Genomic DNA, 17924 nt, shown 5'->3' on the forward strand with positions numbered 1-17924 from the left:
ATCATATTCCTAGATGATTTAAAACTGAGCTCGTCCCGCTTTATTGTCAAATTTTTAAGTCGCCCTTTGCTGGTTTCTAAAACACATGCAACCCTCACGCTTGATGGACTATAAGCTTCTTACTTTAACCAAATATCATCCTTAATTTCCCTAGTAGTCCCCAAGCATAGTGCTTTCTTGCTGTGATTTAGTTTTAAGAAAATGTATTTTTGTTGAACATCCTGAATTATTTAATTGTCTTCCACCATTTATTTACCATCACATCTTTTTCTGCATTTAAGTAATTAACACTAGCCAGCACTCACCTCATACCAAAGTAGTTGGCTTTGTTTGCATTTTTTTATGCTACTTCATTTTCAAACTTAATCTGAACTTTAACTGCATTATGACTGCTTTTTCCCATAATTCCAATTGTACAATGGAATTACAGAAAAACTCTGCTTTATTTCACAACATCAGATCCAAGGTATCTTCACCCTAGTTTGTTCCACACCATACTGTTCCAAGAAACCGTTGCAAAAATTCATTTTTAAGAAAATCTTTGCCAACTAGATTTCTCCAACCTCTATGAAAATTGAAGTCATTGACTTTATAAAATTGTCATTTTCGTTTAAGCAAGCTCCAATTATTTCTGAGGCAAAAACAGAAATTGTTAGTGAAACTCAGCAGGTGTGGCAGCATCCTGGAAAGAAAGCCAAGTTAACACTTTGAGTTCAGTCTTGAAGAGGAGTTATTGGACTCAAAACGTTAACTCTGCTTTCTTTTGACAGATGCTGCCAGACTTGTTAAGTTTTGCCTGTAATTTCTTTTCACTTTAGATCTCTGGCATCTACAGTTCTTTGTTTTATTTATTCAATTGTTTATGAACAGTTTGTCCAAATACTATGTTCGGAGGCCCATAAACTACTGATACCACAGCGTTGTGTTTTGTATTTCTAATTGCTACCATTTTGCTTCTACTTCCTGATATAGAAAGTCTTGTCACTGTTGTTCTTGCGTCAATTTTTTTTACTGTCAAGATTATTACTTGTCCTTTCCCATTCAGCCCTAGCTTTGACATACTGTGGAGCCTGGAAAATTTATTCCCCAACCTTCTTATCTTGTAACCATGCCTCTGTAATAAACCAATTTATATTTAACCTTCTCACGAAAGGTCACTCAACCCAAGATGTTAACTCTAATTCTCTCTATGGATGCTGCCAGACCTGCTGAATTTTTCCAGCAATTTCTATTATTTGTCTCTAAGTTTAATTTCGTATCCTTTCCAAGTCCTTGACATCTTTCCTTATGTATATGGCTTGGAATTATCCACCTCAGCTAAGGCCTAATAAGCAATTTATACAAGATCTCGAATGATCTGTTTGCTTTTGTTTGCCATTCCTTTACTTCTGAATTAAGCAACTGATTTTTTTTTTAAAAACCACCTTATTATCTTACCACTTCAACTCTATTGACTTTCTATATGGGCAACAAATCTTTTCTGCTTAGACAATTTTCAGTTGAGCTACTTATAGTGTAATGAATTTCTATACATTATTGCTTCCAAAAGGGCATCACTTAATAATTCTATGTAATACCCACTACTGTACTTCTGTTCACATGCTATATGCTAAGTCAAGCCAAAGCTTAAAAACTACTCCCATCTCCACTTACAGCTTTATCAAGTTTTGCATTATCTCGAACAATATAATGCTGCCACCAATCCTGGTCTAGGATGCATATAAAAATTGGAAACAACAATGGATCCGGTCAGAGTTCAGAGAAACGCCATTGTAAACTATCTCCCTTTCTGAAAGCATTCACTAACCACCATATGTTCTTTCATCATAATTAAACCAATTTTATATCTTTACCACCGCTTTCCCCTTAATTCCATGGGTTACCACCTTAGTAGGCTTCTGTGTGACACTTTATTTGATGCCTTCCAAATCTACATACATACATACATACAACAGCTATTACAGTATCTTCACCAACCTTCCTGTTAGCTCAACTAAGAATCCAATCAGATTAGCCAGTTTTGAACAAATTTGTGCCGAATTTCCATGATAAATTCATATTTTTCCAAAGAGTAGTTGATTTGGATTTGATAATCATTTTTATTAACTATTACACTACTGATGCAAGGACTGTAGCTTCTCAGTCTATTTTTTCAATCCTCCAGACTACTATTTCATCCAATCAGGAATGACAGCCTTGAAGCAATGCCTCTGTCAAATCAAACTTAAGATACCAAATTTTCAGAAATGCTAACCTAGGGCATATCTTCCCTATTTCTATCTTGTTCACAACTTTCCTCTCTTTTACTGTAATTTTTACATTATGTTTTCTTCATAAATTGATCACTACCTTTGTATTTTACTCTGCCCTTCTGCCAAACCAAGAATCAAGATGACAGAATGTTTAACTTAAAAATGCACTAATACTGTTTATATATCTGAATATAACACATCTAAATTAGAGAAAAAATTAAAATCACTTGGATTAGAATACAAAAAAAAACCAGTACTATACCTCATCTTCCAAATCTTTGGATACTTTTTCCAGACGGCTGCTTGATGTTCTACAAACCAGAAGTACAGTGTTGTGACTGAGGGTGAAAGAGCACACTGTCTCCCTAATCCTATTACTCCACCAGTTGCAACTTAAATAGAAATACTTCAGCCAGTTGCCAGGTCGACTACTTAATTACCATATATCAAGTTTTAAACAAAAAAATCCATCAACAAGGTCTCATAATAAATACATTTTTGGGCTAATTATCAAAACAAAAAACATTTTTTCTATAAGGTTACGCAGGCAGAAGGTACCAATAGGATAAAAATCAACAAAACAGGATGAGAAAAAAATTAAAAGACAAAACATGGCTTGTTTTTGACAGAAATATTCTGTTGCTTGTAAATACTCTTAAAAAAGGACTCACTGTCAAACAAAAACAGATGTTTAGTTATAATCAAAAAAATTCAGTATTTTATCAATTTTATACCATCATCTGATTTCATTTAAAATGCGCACACACCATTTTATACTTAATCCATTACAGTACTACACTCCATTTCAGATGCAGTTTGACCCATTAAGAATAATCTCAGATCTAAACATGAAAACCTATCTGGTTTATTTTGAGTATAATACTGTATTATCAAAGGCAGTATATTTAGGTATATTTATTTAGGTTCAACATTAAACCACATATGCTCGTTCAATAATGGTGTGAATTTGAAGAAAAGCAATGAGTTCACCCATATTTGGGTCAGCAGTACTCTTTTCATCACCAGATCAATTGAATAGTAATCACATTTGTGCAAGTGTACAAAGTGGCTGCTCCATTTATCTCTATAAGCAATAGCTGTATAAGCCTGTAACTGACTGGCTGCGAATTATTGAAATGGCATTTCGTTTTGCCTTCAGGTTTTCCAAATGAAAACTGTAACTCTTATTCACAGTCATGACAATGCCAATTTAATGAACTACAAGAAAATTACTTGGCACACTTAATTTTAAAAATCTAGTACAACATCGGTTATAACACAAGCAAAACCAAATAATGCTAGAAATACTCAGCGGGTCAGGCAGTACCTGTGGAGAGAAACAGTTAATTTTGGGTTGATGATCTTTCATCAGAACTGATTAAAGATCATCAACATGAAACATTTAACTCTGCATCTTTCTAGAGATGCAGCCTGGTCTGCTGAGTATTGCCAAAATGTTATATCACCATTTCAAATTTCCAGCAACTGCAGTATGTGGCTTTTGTGTTACAATATGAACAAGTTTCTTGAAAGGACATGATTTCTTCAACATATAATTAATTCTTGCAAAAATAATGCCTTCCAAAATGAAAGTGCAATTAGTTCCCGAACTTTTTGTGCGAATAGTGCTCATAAAGATGATAAATATCAGGATGAGCATCAATAAAATTACTACTCAGATAGCAAGCAATGGCAAACATGCTCAAATCACAAACAGCATGGCCTACATTCAGACTAAACTTGTTGACTGAATAATCCAAAAAAGACTTCAGCAACAGCCGCAGAACAAAACGAATTGCTGCACCACTAAGAAATGTACAAGCTTCTATGCTAACCTCCTTCAGGCAAATATAGGCAATTATGCTTAAAAACATTTGTTTTAACAGGCATAAAGCAGATGACTTTCGATCCTTCAATATAAGCTAGATTCAAACACAAGTATGACAGATGATGGGGCCATATTGCGACATACCTATATTTTTGTTCCATTTCATCTTTGGCTTGCATTTCATTGTTCAATTGTTCTTCAAGCTGATGTAACTTCTTCTGTAGTTTTGCAGACTGTAATAATAAAATGAACACATGTGCAACATGCAATAAGTTTGCACACAATTATTTTTCCAAAAAATGTTGCCAGAGACAAAGACAATATACCCCTAAACTATCCTATGTATGGGTACAATTGGTTTACATGGTTCAGTGTTATTTTACATTATACAAATGATTAAATATTATTGTTTCATTTATAAATTACTGTCACTTTTATGTTGAATTTGTAAAATCCAGTTTTTACACTAGTACTGCATTCTAATTTTTAATGATGGCTTTTTAAAACTGTGTAACACCAATTATAAATGGCTTACTTGCATCATATTACTCTGCATAAAGTAATACTGTAGTTTTCTTTCTATATTGCACAACCAAAATGTACAAATCAAGAAGAATGAAACAATTAAAAGTACAAAGTGCTGGAGAGACTCAGCCAGTCTGACAGAAACTGTGCAGAGAAAAATAGAGTCCAACATTGAGTCCAGTATGGCTCCTGTGATATAAACTGTGATTTATCTAAATTTTTCATATCATTTATTCTAAGTTTGGGACTTTGGGTTTAAATTTGTAATACATAGTTTTCCTATACATCTGAAATGAATAATTAACTGGTGACTATTTCTATACAATGGTGATTTCTTTTAGAACAGTTTTTGAAGCCGTGATTTAGAATTGGTGGTTTTTTTGTGCAAAGTGGTTAAGTTTTACAACTGAACGTGATAAATAAGTTCCAGGTTAGAAAGTCAAGAGACGATTTTTAAACTTGTGGGAAACACCCTTAGCTTAGAGAGACAGAGGAATTTTTTAGTTTTATTCTTAGTTTTGAACATTCTGTTAAGTCCTTCAATGAACATGCTTGTGTAGACCAGTGCTCCTGGGAAGAGAAGGACATAGGTGATAATCCCTGACCAGGTACATCAGCATAAAACCCAGAGAAGGTTACTTAAAGCTTAATATGTTTAGGTTGAGGTACATAACAGCTTCAGAGTGAAGCTATCTACAATTCAACTCTACAAGTTAAAGTCACAAGTAATTTAAGCTTACCAAGCTGTTAAGAATCAGGGACATTTATGTGAGCAATGCTTTTGTCATGTGTTTATGTGTACCTGAGATGTGTTTTGGGTACTAAACAAAAGCTGTTACACTTCTTTTAGCATATCAGGGAACACCTCTGGTTTAATGGAATTACACTTTCACTGTGTTTAAAAATCTCTGAATTTGTATTATAAGTACATACTTTGGTTTATTTTGTTTTATCTTAATTGCTTTTGTTAATAAATTTTAGTTTTATTATTAAAACAAAAGCAGCAGCATTACACACACTTTAGTGAGAGACCACTTTGTTAAAATGAAAACAAATGAAAGTATAATCATTAAATAGTCAGGTTTCAGTCTTGGGTCAAACTTGTCCAGTAATAACATCAACTGGGATCACAATACACTTCCTCCCTAAAGGACATATTGGATTCAAAATATTAGCCCTGTTTCTATCTATACATAAGCTGTCAGATCTGATGAGTTTCTCCAACAATTTGTTTTTATTTCGGATCTCCAGCATCACAAGTACTTTGCTTCTATTAGAACAAAATAACTTTTCTAGTTGTTTAATAAGTACATCACGGAGGACAATGATTTGTAGCAAGTTAATATCAGTAGGCTTGGCTTACGTAATTCAAATGTTCACAACTTTTCACCCTGACAATGTTTGTGTGAATCAGTTATTTATTATCAATTATACAAAATTAAGATGTCCATTTGGCACAACATAAATTTAAACACAGCAAAGTCAACTCAATGTAACCAATACTGGTTTAAACAGGGACATATCTTGTTTTAAATTTATGCATTAAAAATGTTATTGTTTGCATTAGTAGTCACTTTTAAAAAAAATTTGAATAAGTAAACCATCCTTAATCCTAATGGTGGCCTTCACAAAATATGTACCACCTGACTATTTAGTTCCTATGAATAGAAACATTTTAACATACCCACACATACTTTGAAAGATGTCTACAGAATCAATTTAGCTGACTTCTCTAAATAGGCCATCTATTACCACGTGGACAGCCAGGATTCACAAACCAAGTTCAAGCTTCAATCTTTATTGGGGCTTGAGGGACATGAAAATTGGTCTCACTGCTGCAGGTTGGAAATGGAAATGTTCCACAGTTTCACCTCAAACACTATCCAGGAACCCTTAATTGAAGTATCAATACAAGTCTCAATTGAAAGCATTGGGCTGAGAAGAGATCCATAAGAACTGCATCTTAATCTCTCCTGTTGTCTGATAACCTATTCATGTTCAACATTTGACACTCAAAAAGAATACTCAAGTTTGCAGAATGCTTATGGAACCATAAATCCACAAGTAAACAGTTTCAATAAAAAGGGGGCAAAATAAAGTCAAGAGAAAAGTAAAACCAATTTTCAGTTTTTTTTTCTTTTTCACTTTCAATCCTGATTTCTCCAGCATCCTCTCCCTTCCAGAGCAAATACTGATGATATCAACTGAGTAAATGGTTTGGAGGAGATAGAAGCATATAGTGTGTGAAATCAAATTGAAGCTAATTTCTTGCAGGATAGATTAATATGTATAAAATGTTAGGCCCTGCCTAGGAGGAGGAGCATTAATGTTTACGCAAAAGATAATCTAACAGAAAAAAACGTACTAACACACCACCACCATGACCTCAACCCCACCAAAAATGTTAACAGTCATATATTTCTTTTATTCTCAGAAGGTTCTTGCTGGTATTGATTTGATCTATCCACTCCTAAGATCATTTCAGTTCAATCAACAGGCAGTGACACAAGCCTAAACCTATATCAATCATACTTTGGTCCCACGGTACTTAGTTTCAATTCAATGAGAGCTGAAGAACAGTACCAATTAGCATATTGGAGAAGATAGTTTTTTGCTGATGTAACTTTGTATTTAATTCAGCACATATTTCCATATTTGGTTATATAATCAAACTATCTGGACAATGTTTATTTAGAATACATTGGAAGTGTTATTCTTAACTGTCGCCCAGCAGAGGCCCCAACCATAACTGAAAAATAACATTAAATAAAAGTATTAATTAGTAAATACAACGCAAGTTGTGTGGAATAAACTAGGTTTAAATAGAGTGCCAGTTAAATTATATTAATACTTCAACAAAAAAATTTTAACGTTATTTTACATTTTAACATTGCATTTACACCCACCTCAATTTTACTGGGTAAATTGGGCTCATTCTCTTTGTACGATGCAGACGAGTCACTTAACAACCTGGGGGAAAAACACAACCCTTCTATTCAACATTTGATAACTTTAGTATCATTCCAATGCACTCATTTTTTTTTATTAAAAGCTCTCTTGATGTCCTGTAGCTAAGTGGCTTTATTAAATGATTAGCTGAATCACACAGAGAAGGAGCTTTTGCAAAAATTATTCATTCAAAAGACTTTGGTATTGTTACCAAGGCCAACATTTATTGGCCATCCATGACTGTTGTTAAGAAGGTGCAGGTGAGCTGGTTTTACAAACTGCTACATTATAGTGTAGGCACAGTTAAAAAAGTAGTTTCATGATTGCTGATCCAGGGACTGATAGTTTTCCACGTCAGGATTGCGTAGGACATGAAGGGGTTCTTGAAAATGGAGCTGCTTCCTGTCTGCCTGCTTCCCTAGCTGGAACAGATGATAAACTTGGGAGATCTGTCAAAAGGGGCCTTTGCAAGTTGCTGCAGTGCATCTTGTAGGTGGTACACCTGCATACATGTTGCAAAGATGCTGATGAAGTGAATATATTCATGGATGAATGGGATGCCAATCAATTGCAATTCCCTGGAGGACTGCAGCTTTGCTTGATATTGGAGCTGCATCTATTCGGGCAAGAGAAAACTATTCCATCACACTCCTGATTTATGACTTGATGACAGCATTCAGGTTTTTTGAAGATACCAGCAAATGCTCATCTTCTGTAGTTGGTTGGGTTAAGTTTCTGATTAATAGCAATCCTAGGATATTGAAGTTGAGGCTGAGGTTCAGGTTGGTGAACTTAGTAACGTTAATGACATTGAATGTTATGGGAATGTTCAGCAGTCTTTTGCTGAACGTGATCATTGCCTGGCATTGTGTAGTAAAAATTTTACCTATCGCTTATCAACATAAGCCTCAATTTTATCTGGGTCTTGCAGACTGCTACATTATCTAAAAAGAGTTCTGATCAGAATGGAATGCAATTACCAGCCAGCCAACATCCCCACATTTAACCTGATGCTGGAGTGAAGGTCACTGATGAAGTACTGATGATGGTTACCCTGAGACAATGCCATGAGTAACTCTCAGCAATGTTCTCGGATGGAGATGATGGACCTCCAACAATCAAACCATATTCTTAAGGACAGAGTATTCCCTACTTCCCACTTCTTCCATTTTTCAAGGGTTTCTTAATGCCACACTCAGTCAAATGCTACCTTAGGAAAGACTTTGCCACCTCACTTTCCACTTTTTCCGACAGAAGCCAGCATAATAATTGTGGGAATATCTAGTACACGTCTTCTGCAGTGCGGTCAGGATGCTTTCAAGGCAAAAATCTGGTGTTGCATCCAATGTCCTGAGTTACTTCTGGATTGCACGTGAAGAGCGACAAAATGAAAATTGGTATTTCTGATGCTGAGAACCTCAGTAGAAGGCAGAAATGACTGACTGACATAGCTCTTCAGGCTGAAGATGCTGGAAAAACTTCAGATTCATCTTCTGCAATTTAGTTCAAGTGAACTGGAACACTGGTAAATGCCCTAAAATCCACCGAGTACTGCAGGTGGGGCAGGGGAATTAATGCAGAGAAACAATGCAATGTAATTTGCTATGCAATGACAGCTGATTACAAAACATAGCCACTGCAGACAAAATTAAGATTGCCAACATTCAGTCTCTACATTTAAAAAATGAATGACTGGATTTTTCTGGTGATTGGTAACAAAAAGATAGAGGAACTTTTTTTTTCTAATAAGTAAAGGGCACACCATGTTGTTTTATGACAATAAAGCAGTGCATGAAATCATTGGATAATTCTTTCAGAAGGATAGCCTGTTTTTCTTCTCCATGGTTTCACAGACAAGAAATCTAAAATCATTTTTTGATCAAGGACCTTGGGGAAAATGGGGAATGTGCACACACCTAATTGCCAAAGAGACCTGATCCACATTAAGACAATGCTACCTTGGGAGTTCAACGCTACAGTCAATACCCTCAACAACAGGAAGGACTCTTCACCAATCCAAATACAGATTAATCTTTGGATGATTTTTCTAGCTATTATTCCATTTCTACAAATTTTAACCACTTCCTATGGTTGATTAAAATTGACAACATTTGCAGGAAGTGGTGTGGCAACTACAGAAGAACTTTTTATTCACTTCCAGGCTTCGACACCAATTGGATGCTCAAAGACAAGCCACTCCTTTCGAATACAGCACCACTTGGAGAATGAACAGAGACCATACTGTACACAGCACAGTAACCTGTTGGAATTGGAAGGGGTTGTGGCTGTGGGTGGAATAGAAAGTATCAGGTCAATATGCGCCTAGTATTCAGGGGCAATGTCTGCAAATTGAACCACAGCAAGGAAGCTGTATATTGTCCGTGCTTTGGTAAGATACTCCAATGAAAGTGCAGCATCTGCCACAAACTCAGAACAGGATAACAGCCGTTTGGCCAGTGGCTGAGGGGGTGACCATGGCAGTGAAACTTTACGTTTCTAGCTCCTGCATTTGCAACATTTCACAGTTCGCTATTCATGTGGCAGAGGTTACTGAGAATCTATTCAATGAGACAAATGTGGAACAAGCACCCACGAACTGCTAGGAATACAGGCTTTCCCAAGATGCAGGGTTGCAATGATTGTGTTAGTGAGTTTTGATTGTGAGCATATCACTTTGTGGGCACTGTACATCAACTCTCATAGATCAGAACCAAAAGGGGTTCCATTTCCTCAACACAGACTCTGAAACATTATAATCATGCAGATCAATGCCCGGCATTTAATAGTTACAGTAGTTACTAAGCCTTAATTCTTGGACAGTCCTCTATTTCAGCTATATTCAAGTTACCTTGGAAAACAGAAGGTGACTATTGTGCATCAGGGTTAAACCATTGACGAAATGTCTGCTGACACTGGTGCACAGCCTGTGCACAAAATAAAAGTCATACTGTCATTCAAAATATTACAGAACTGACCGCTGCCAATTTGAAAACAAAGAATCTGTCGCTCAAACTGATTTGCAGCAGTTACCCTTTACTTCACAGAGCATCAATCAAGACTTGTTACCATCTGTTACAGGCTGGAAAACTTCATTATCTGGAGCCGACTTTGCCACCAATTATACAGACAGCAGTTGAGGAGCAGGAGCATGAGTCAACCAATAAAACCTCTTTCTATCCAGATTATAGTTCCTGTATCATTGACCATCAGAGTGTGCTTGCTCACACTATAAATTTATTATCGGACAAACATTGCAAATTAAATTTACAAAGAAAATCATTCAATACTAAAGGCAACTATTCACCTTAATGCATTCTTTAGTATGTCTCTGCCTTATCTACTGTTTCCATACATGGCTGCAGTATGGTTGGTAAAAACCTGATTTTCAGTTGAGGGGACTGCAGAGAGTTTGGTTTACCAAAAAGCACCAGGAAAGGCACTGGACACAACAGCAGAGGTTGGAGGACACCTATTGTAATGGTGAAAGGGCAGCAATTCTGTGCTCCACTGAGCTGTTGCTATCCTTTTAAGGCCATGGCCCGAATTCTCATAACCTGCTGGGGGAACAGATTGTGAGGTGGTTGTGACAGCCTGTAAGTCCCGTTGGGGAAAATGGATTCACAGCCATTATATCAATAATTTGATGTTTAATAACAATCGTTAGAGCTTGGAACCTCTGATATCAACCAACTGTCATCACTTCATGTCTGGCTCCACTAGTGCACATGGAATTGGTAGTAACTGTCATGTTAGAAAGAATGGGTTCCAAGTTCTGTGCAAAGCCATGTGGAAAGTTGACAGTGGACTTATTCATGTTTCTTGGCGCCAAACATATCTTGTTGGTTGGTTTCCCAATGGCATTTTCAGTGCACACTGATCAATCTCCTGCTGTACATTGTCCCAATGTTCATCCAGGTCCTTGGGTGCAGAACTCACATGCAATCTCACCTTTCAGAGAACTAGCACCTTCACTATCTTGGTCTCTTGCCCAGGTTGAAAACATTTTGTTCCCAGCTTCTCATCACAGGTATTTGCCTCCTCTAACTTCCAAGATACCATGCTGTCAGGGTCTAAGCAGATACCCATAAATATGAAATGAAGTCATGGTGCTGTCTCGTCACCACGGTGCTCCACTACATGTTCATGGTTTGATGTGGTCAAGCGAGTGGTAAACATGTATGCTTCAACATATGGACGGCAAGATATCTCTGCTCTCTTGAAAGAGAATCTTCAAGCCTTGTTTAATGCTGTCACAGAAGCATATTTGGCTTAAGCTGTAACCTCAAGTAGACACAAATTCTTTACCCAACTGTCACAGGTCGAATTCTCATCCGTCTCTCCATTATGATAAACCAACAAACCCTCCCAAATATGGAACATTTTCCCTACCTAGGAGGCTACCTGTTATCTAAGGTTGACACTGATGCATCTTGCGGATTCCGCATGATGAGAGTCTTCAGCAACTGTGACATCCATGCTGACACAAGATTCCCTGTATATAAGGCCATCCTCCTTCCAACTCTACATGGTTCCAAAACCTGGACTACATATAGATGCCATGTCAAGACCCTTGAGAGCTGCCAACAACATTCTCTAAGGCAGATTCTCAGCATCAACCAGGAGGACAGGCATACTAACACTGGCTGCCTTAAAGCGCTATTAGCACCAGCATCAAGGCCATGATCAACCAAATAAATTCTGCTGGGCTGGCCACATGCCTAGGACGCCCGGGTTTTGACTGCCAAAGCAAATCATCATCGCCCAGCTCAAGGAAGGCACTCAGACAACAGGAGGTTAAAGGAAGAGTTTCAAAAACTCGCTAAAGGCTGTCTTTAAGAAATACAACATAAATGTCAATGCGTGGGAGACCGTCATTGAAAAGAACTGACAGGGTAGAAAATTAAGAGGTACAATTCTCTGACAGCATCCATCAGAAGAAGTAGTATGGAAAAGAAACCAGAGAAAGGAATGCCAACACTTCCACCTTGTGGAAACTTCGGCCAAATGTGTGGTCTGAGATGTGGCTTGAGGATCAGGCTTATCAGTCTTGCAAGGATCCACAGAATCCATGACCAGTGACATGGAGTTCCAAGGTGAACAATCATACTCATTAGCAGGTTATTCCCAATGAAGATAATATAAAGGTGGTGAACCATCTGAAGTTGATACATAAGCATTCATTGAAAGAGGTCGCTGATAGGTGAATGGGAGTGGGAATCAGTGACTGTGGTCAGTGGTGTAGGTGGAAGGGCATAGCAGTTACAGTTAATTTAAGCACGAGGTTATAGGCCATCTACCCAAGGCTCAACTACTGATATTGAAGTTCACTGACGTCTAAGCAGGTATCTGGAGGACCTCCCAACCTGAATGTGTGCAACGCTCCTACTTTCCACGAAGTCTCCATGCAATGTTTGAAATCCTTGGTAGACCCCTTCTCCCACACCATTTCTGTTTTCCAGAGCACAGTGACTTCTGCATGATTGCCAATCTGCTCCACCCACAACTCACCTTGTCATTATGAGGCACAGGCTGGTTTAAGCAGGCAAGCTAAATTTTAAGTAATGCTGCAAAAAAAGCTGTGCTCCCTGGTGATGCATGCAGCCTATGTGCAGCAATAATTCCAATGAACTTGGAGTTGGAAAGCTACCTGAATGACATCAAACAGGCATTGGTTAAGCTTGTGTTCCAATAACTGTGCCCATTTTCAGTGGTTATCCGGCATGATTCCCAGAATCTCCGCAAAGGAAGAAATTGGAGGGGGAGGGGAGAGAGCGCGGGGGAGGGAGGGGAGAGAGTGCGGGGGGGGGAGAGAAGTGGGGGGGGCGGAGAGAGAGAGAGTGGGGGGGGGGGAAGAGATTGGGGGGGAGAATGTTTCCCTGTATATCAATAAAATAACTTTTTGATTTTAAGCACTGCTAGCAACAGACACCAACTAGCACATCCACCTGGTACCTCACCAGTATAGTTATAAAATGAAGAAAGTATTTCAAACTTTGTAACAAGTTTAACACATGCAAACAAATTTAGTTTATTTCTAATTATTTTAAATAAAGGCAGGTGACACTAATTTTTTTTGAAATATGGCTGGAATTATGCAAAAGTAAGTGCTACAATAACACAAAATATGAAGGAACTTATCGTTCTTACCAAGAAATTTACCTAGGAATTTTGAAATGTTAAGTTAATCCACTGAAGGCAGAGAAGACAAGAGACAAATCAAACAATTAACCAGTCCCACAAAAATAAAATTCTTATTTAATTTCAGGTATGAATCTGCAAAAATACTCACTGGCTGTCTCTGAAATAAGTGAATCCTACAAACGGTAACTGGTTCCCAGCAAAGGCTTTTGGGGTTGGAAAGGTTTCCACTTCTCCTTTATCATCCTCAATATCATCGAAGTTACTTGTATCAATGTCACTACTTAATTCAGGCACAACAGGGGCAGCAGCTGTTTTACATAACAGGAGAAAAATATCAATTACTGTATTAGCTATCATTTCTGTTCTCACCATTAAATCAGGTACAAGTGCATTACCTTACTTATAAGTTACCAGCCACTCATATTAATTAAAGGTTGGTGTTTTATTGCAAAACCCAATTTGTTAACCATAAAACATCAATATCTGGGAAAACATCAGTGCTTTGTTTTAGAGCAACATCGAAACTGCTAATTGTCATAGTGCTTTGTTTGAAATATAAAAGTTGTATTCATGGCTTCGTTCTGCAAAATTATTTTTCTCGTCTGTCAAATCGAAAATTTAATTGAAAAATTCTCATGTTTGCACATTTAGTAATTGTCACTTCTAATTTTCCAATACAATTATTATCGTAGCTCTTCAGTTTTTCAATCACTACCTATCGAATATAACAATATATTGCTAAGTTGCCAGATTTGTATCTGGTTGCATCACATCTACATGTTCAACAATCACCAGCAAGCAAAGAGAGAACCTGCTGGGCGTATGCACAGTATAAAGCTGATGGACAGTTACAAATTTTTTTACCAATGATCACCATAATTTGCTGTTTAGATGAAGCAAGAAACCAAAAGCTAATTATATTTGCAATATAAAAACTGAAAGGACTGCAGATGCTGTAAATCAGGAACAAAAACAAAGTTGCTGGAAAAGCCCAGCAAATCTGGCAGCATCTGTACAGAAAAAACAGAGTTAACATTTCGGGTCTGGTGACCTTTCCTCAGAAGGGTCTGAGTTCTGAGGAAGGGTCACTGAACCCGAAATGTTAACTCTGTTTCTTCCTTAACAGATGCTGCCAGACATGCTGGGTTTTTTCAGTAACTTTGTTTTTGTTCTTAGATTTGGAACATTGTGGGGTAACCAAGGAAAAACCCAACTTTTCCATAAATTCTACATTAGATGTCACAAACTAAAGGAAAACGAAAAGGTGTAAAGCCAAGAAATCAGGAGACAAACTAAGAAATACAGGAATAAAATATTTTAACAATAGACTAGGCTGGCACATTAAGCATTCTTTTTATCAACACAGTGTTTACAGAACAAAAGTATTAAATTCAAATGTGGGATTTTGACAGCCCTTAAACAGAAGTGCAACAGGACAAGGAACTCAATACACTAAATGTTCTATGGGTTAGAGGGAGAAAATGGTAATGATGATAAGCAGTCTGAGCAAATTAAGGACAAAATCACTTCAACAAAATGAGAGAATATAACAAGAAATGTTTACAAAAATGAAAACCATGTAAGGCACCAGTGGGAGACATATATATGGCCCAGTATTGACTGTGAAGTGGTAAGTTGCAAAATTGCAGAGATTTGACAAGTGTATTACAAAAGGTAGAACCATTTAAATGGGCAACTTTAACTTTCACGTAGACTGGGCTAAGCAGACAAGCACACATCAGAAAGGCAGTGACTTGAGTGCATTCAGAGCAGCTTTCTGAAATAATATGTTATAAAACCAATAAGGTATGCCACACAAGATATCACCACCAGTGATACAACCAGATTTAGTTAACAGCTAAGCACAAACATTTATCTAAAAACACAAACAAAACACAAACTAGTTCATGTAAAATTTGGCAATAAGAAACATGGAATGGCCAAGTCCCTCAACGCGGGTAGGCCAAGACTCTGGATACGGGTGAGGATAATGTCAATGCAATGCGACAGAGAATGCCTACAGTAAATCAAGCAAATCTATAAATGAATATAAAAGCAAAAATTCAGTGGACAATGCTAAAAAAAAGGTGATACAGAACTACTTTACACTTCCACTTGGCAAAAGAAATGGCCATTGAATACTGAAGTAGTATAGGACATCACAAATCAAAAGACAAAGCATACAAAAAAAACTGGCAAACAGAAAACAAAATCTGCAATAGCCAGCAAATCCAAGCAACATTTTTAAAAAATCATATTGTGAAGAAAAGTGGAGGAGATATCGTGGTACAATGGTAGCACCCTACTTCTGGGCCACAGCTCTAACTTCGTGATCCAGCTTTGTTGGCCATAGGTGGTGTATTTTTAGGTAAAGTTTCACAAAATTCTCACTACACCAGAGGCCAGTTCTCTCATTACAGAGACAACTGATGATGGTTTAACCCAAGGGTCACCACCTCAGGTAAGGGAAGATGCCGAGACGGAGTGTCCTTCATGGTAACCTTAGTTGGTGTGGGAATTGAACCCACACTATTGGCAAAACTTTGCTTTGCAAACCAGCCACCCAGCCAAGTAAACTAACTGAGCCTCGATGAATATTCACCACACTGAATACAGCTAAGTCTGCGATTCAGGTATCCAATAAGAGCCTTCAAAATCCACCAGACAACTGATTTTCTTTTTAAAAACCAAAAGAACTGTGGATGCTGTAAATCAGGAACAAAAACAAAGTTGCTGGAAAAGCTCAGCAGGTCTGGCAGCATCTGTGGAGGAGAAAACAGAGTTAACATTTCGGGTCTGGGACCGTTCCTCAGAGGAAGTGTCACCAGACCCGAAACGTTAACTTTATTTTCTCCTCCACAGATGCTGCTCATTTTCTTTTTATTAATTCATGGGATGTGGGCATCATTGGCTAGGCCAACTTTTATTGCTTATCCCTAGCTATCCTCAAGAAGGTGAATTGTCTTCCAGAAACACTAAAGTCTATGTGGAACATTAGGGAAGAGAGTTCCAGGGTTTCGATGCAGTGGCACTATATGGCAGTATATTTCCAAGTCATATGAATGGCTGAAGGAAACTTGAAGGTAGTGGCGTTTCCTTCTTTCTGCTAGATTTGTGTTACCAGATGTTGGTGGTCTTAGGTTTAAAACATGCTGCCGCTGCAGCCTTAGTGAGCAGCTACAGTGCAACTTGTAGCAGCTGCTAGTACTGAGCAGGATGGTGGAGCAACTGAGTGTTTGTGGATGTAGTACCAATCAAGCTCAAGTGTTGTTGAAGCTGCACTCGGCCAGGCAAGTGGGGAGGATTCCATCACTCTCCTAGCGTGTACACTGTAAATAGTGGGCAGGCTTTTGGAAGTCAGTAGATAAGTTACTCACTTCCGAGCCTCCTTCCTGCTATTATAGCCATTGTATTTACATGGCCAGTGCAGTTTCAGCTTATGATCAATGGGAACACCCATGGTTTATTTTATTATGTTTCCACTGCTAGGATGTCTGTGTCAAGGAGGAATGGGTGACTAACAAAAACTGATAGAAATAGAAAGTGTGCCACTTTTTCCTCATTATTATTGAATGAATTGTTGAGGGGTGGCTCAAAAAATAATTGAGGATGCTCTTTTAACACTTGGAAAAATCATATAAAATTTCATATCAACACAGTATTTTCATTGAGTCCTAATGCTTGCCCTACACATTAAGGTGGCTACAGCCAAACCTCACACCAATACTCAGACAGCTCTAACAATCTAGCTCTATAGAGACCCTAAACAGATACTGAAGAATTTGATTGAGGTCAGATGATTAAAACACACCTAATGGAATATTAAAACAAATTACAAGAAAGCATAGACAAGAATTTATTATTCTCGATTTCATAAAATGCAAGCAAATACTATTTTTCTAAGTCTTCTCAGGTTTCCTTTTAATCATTCAGCTTTCATTTCTAGTCTCATAATTAGATTCTAGTGTGCATGAAATAAATTAAAAAAGCGTTTAAATACTGCATCTTGAGATTTCAGGCAGACTGAAACAGAACAAAAGCATTAAAAGGTACTTCTTTCACCTTCATTACTTTACAAACTGTAAAAACTTTCAGACTTTGGCACCAAACAAAATATCATTTTATTTTTATTGTGGCATATAGCAGCGAGCAGCTTCTGCTAAAGCGTTTAATGATAAATAAAAGCAACTGCGGCTTGTGCATGTGAACTTTTCATATTTCAGATCATT

General features: G+C 37.5%; 1 protein-coding gene across 5 annotated transcripts in view; it reads right to left on the reverse strand.

Moving 5' to 3' along the window:
• Positions 1-17924, reverse strand: part of rock2a (rho-associated, coiled-coil containing protein kinase 2a) — a 210561-nt gene that overhangs the window by 71504 nt on the left and 121133 nt on the right. For all 5 annotated transcript variants that reach the window (XM_048530490.2, XM_048530491.2, XM_048530492.2 and 2 more), the window contains exons 9-12: positions 13844-14003; positions 7512-7575; positions 4225-4313; positions 2515-2563 (exon numbers count right to left, since the gene is read on the reverse strand). In XM_048530490.2, coding sequence (XP_048386447.1) covers positions 2515-2563; positions 4225-4313; positions 7512-7575; positions 13844-14003 — 362 coding nt within the window. The remainder of the gene's footprint in view (positions 1-2514; positions 2564-4224; positions 4314-7511; positions 7576-13843; positions 14004-17924) is intronic.

Source organism: Stegostoma tigrinum, chromosome 4 (assembly GCF_030684315.1).
Source record: "Stegostoma tigrinum isolate sSteTig4 chromosome 4, sSteTig4.hap1, whole genome shotgun sequence".
Lineage (NCBI taxonomy): Eukaryota > Metazoa > Chordata > Chondrichthyes > Orectolobiformes > Stegostomatidae > Stegostoma > Stegostoma tigrinum.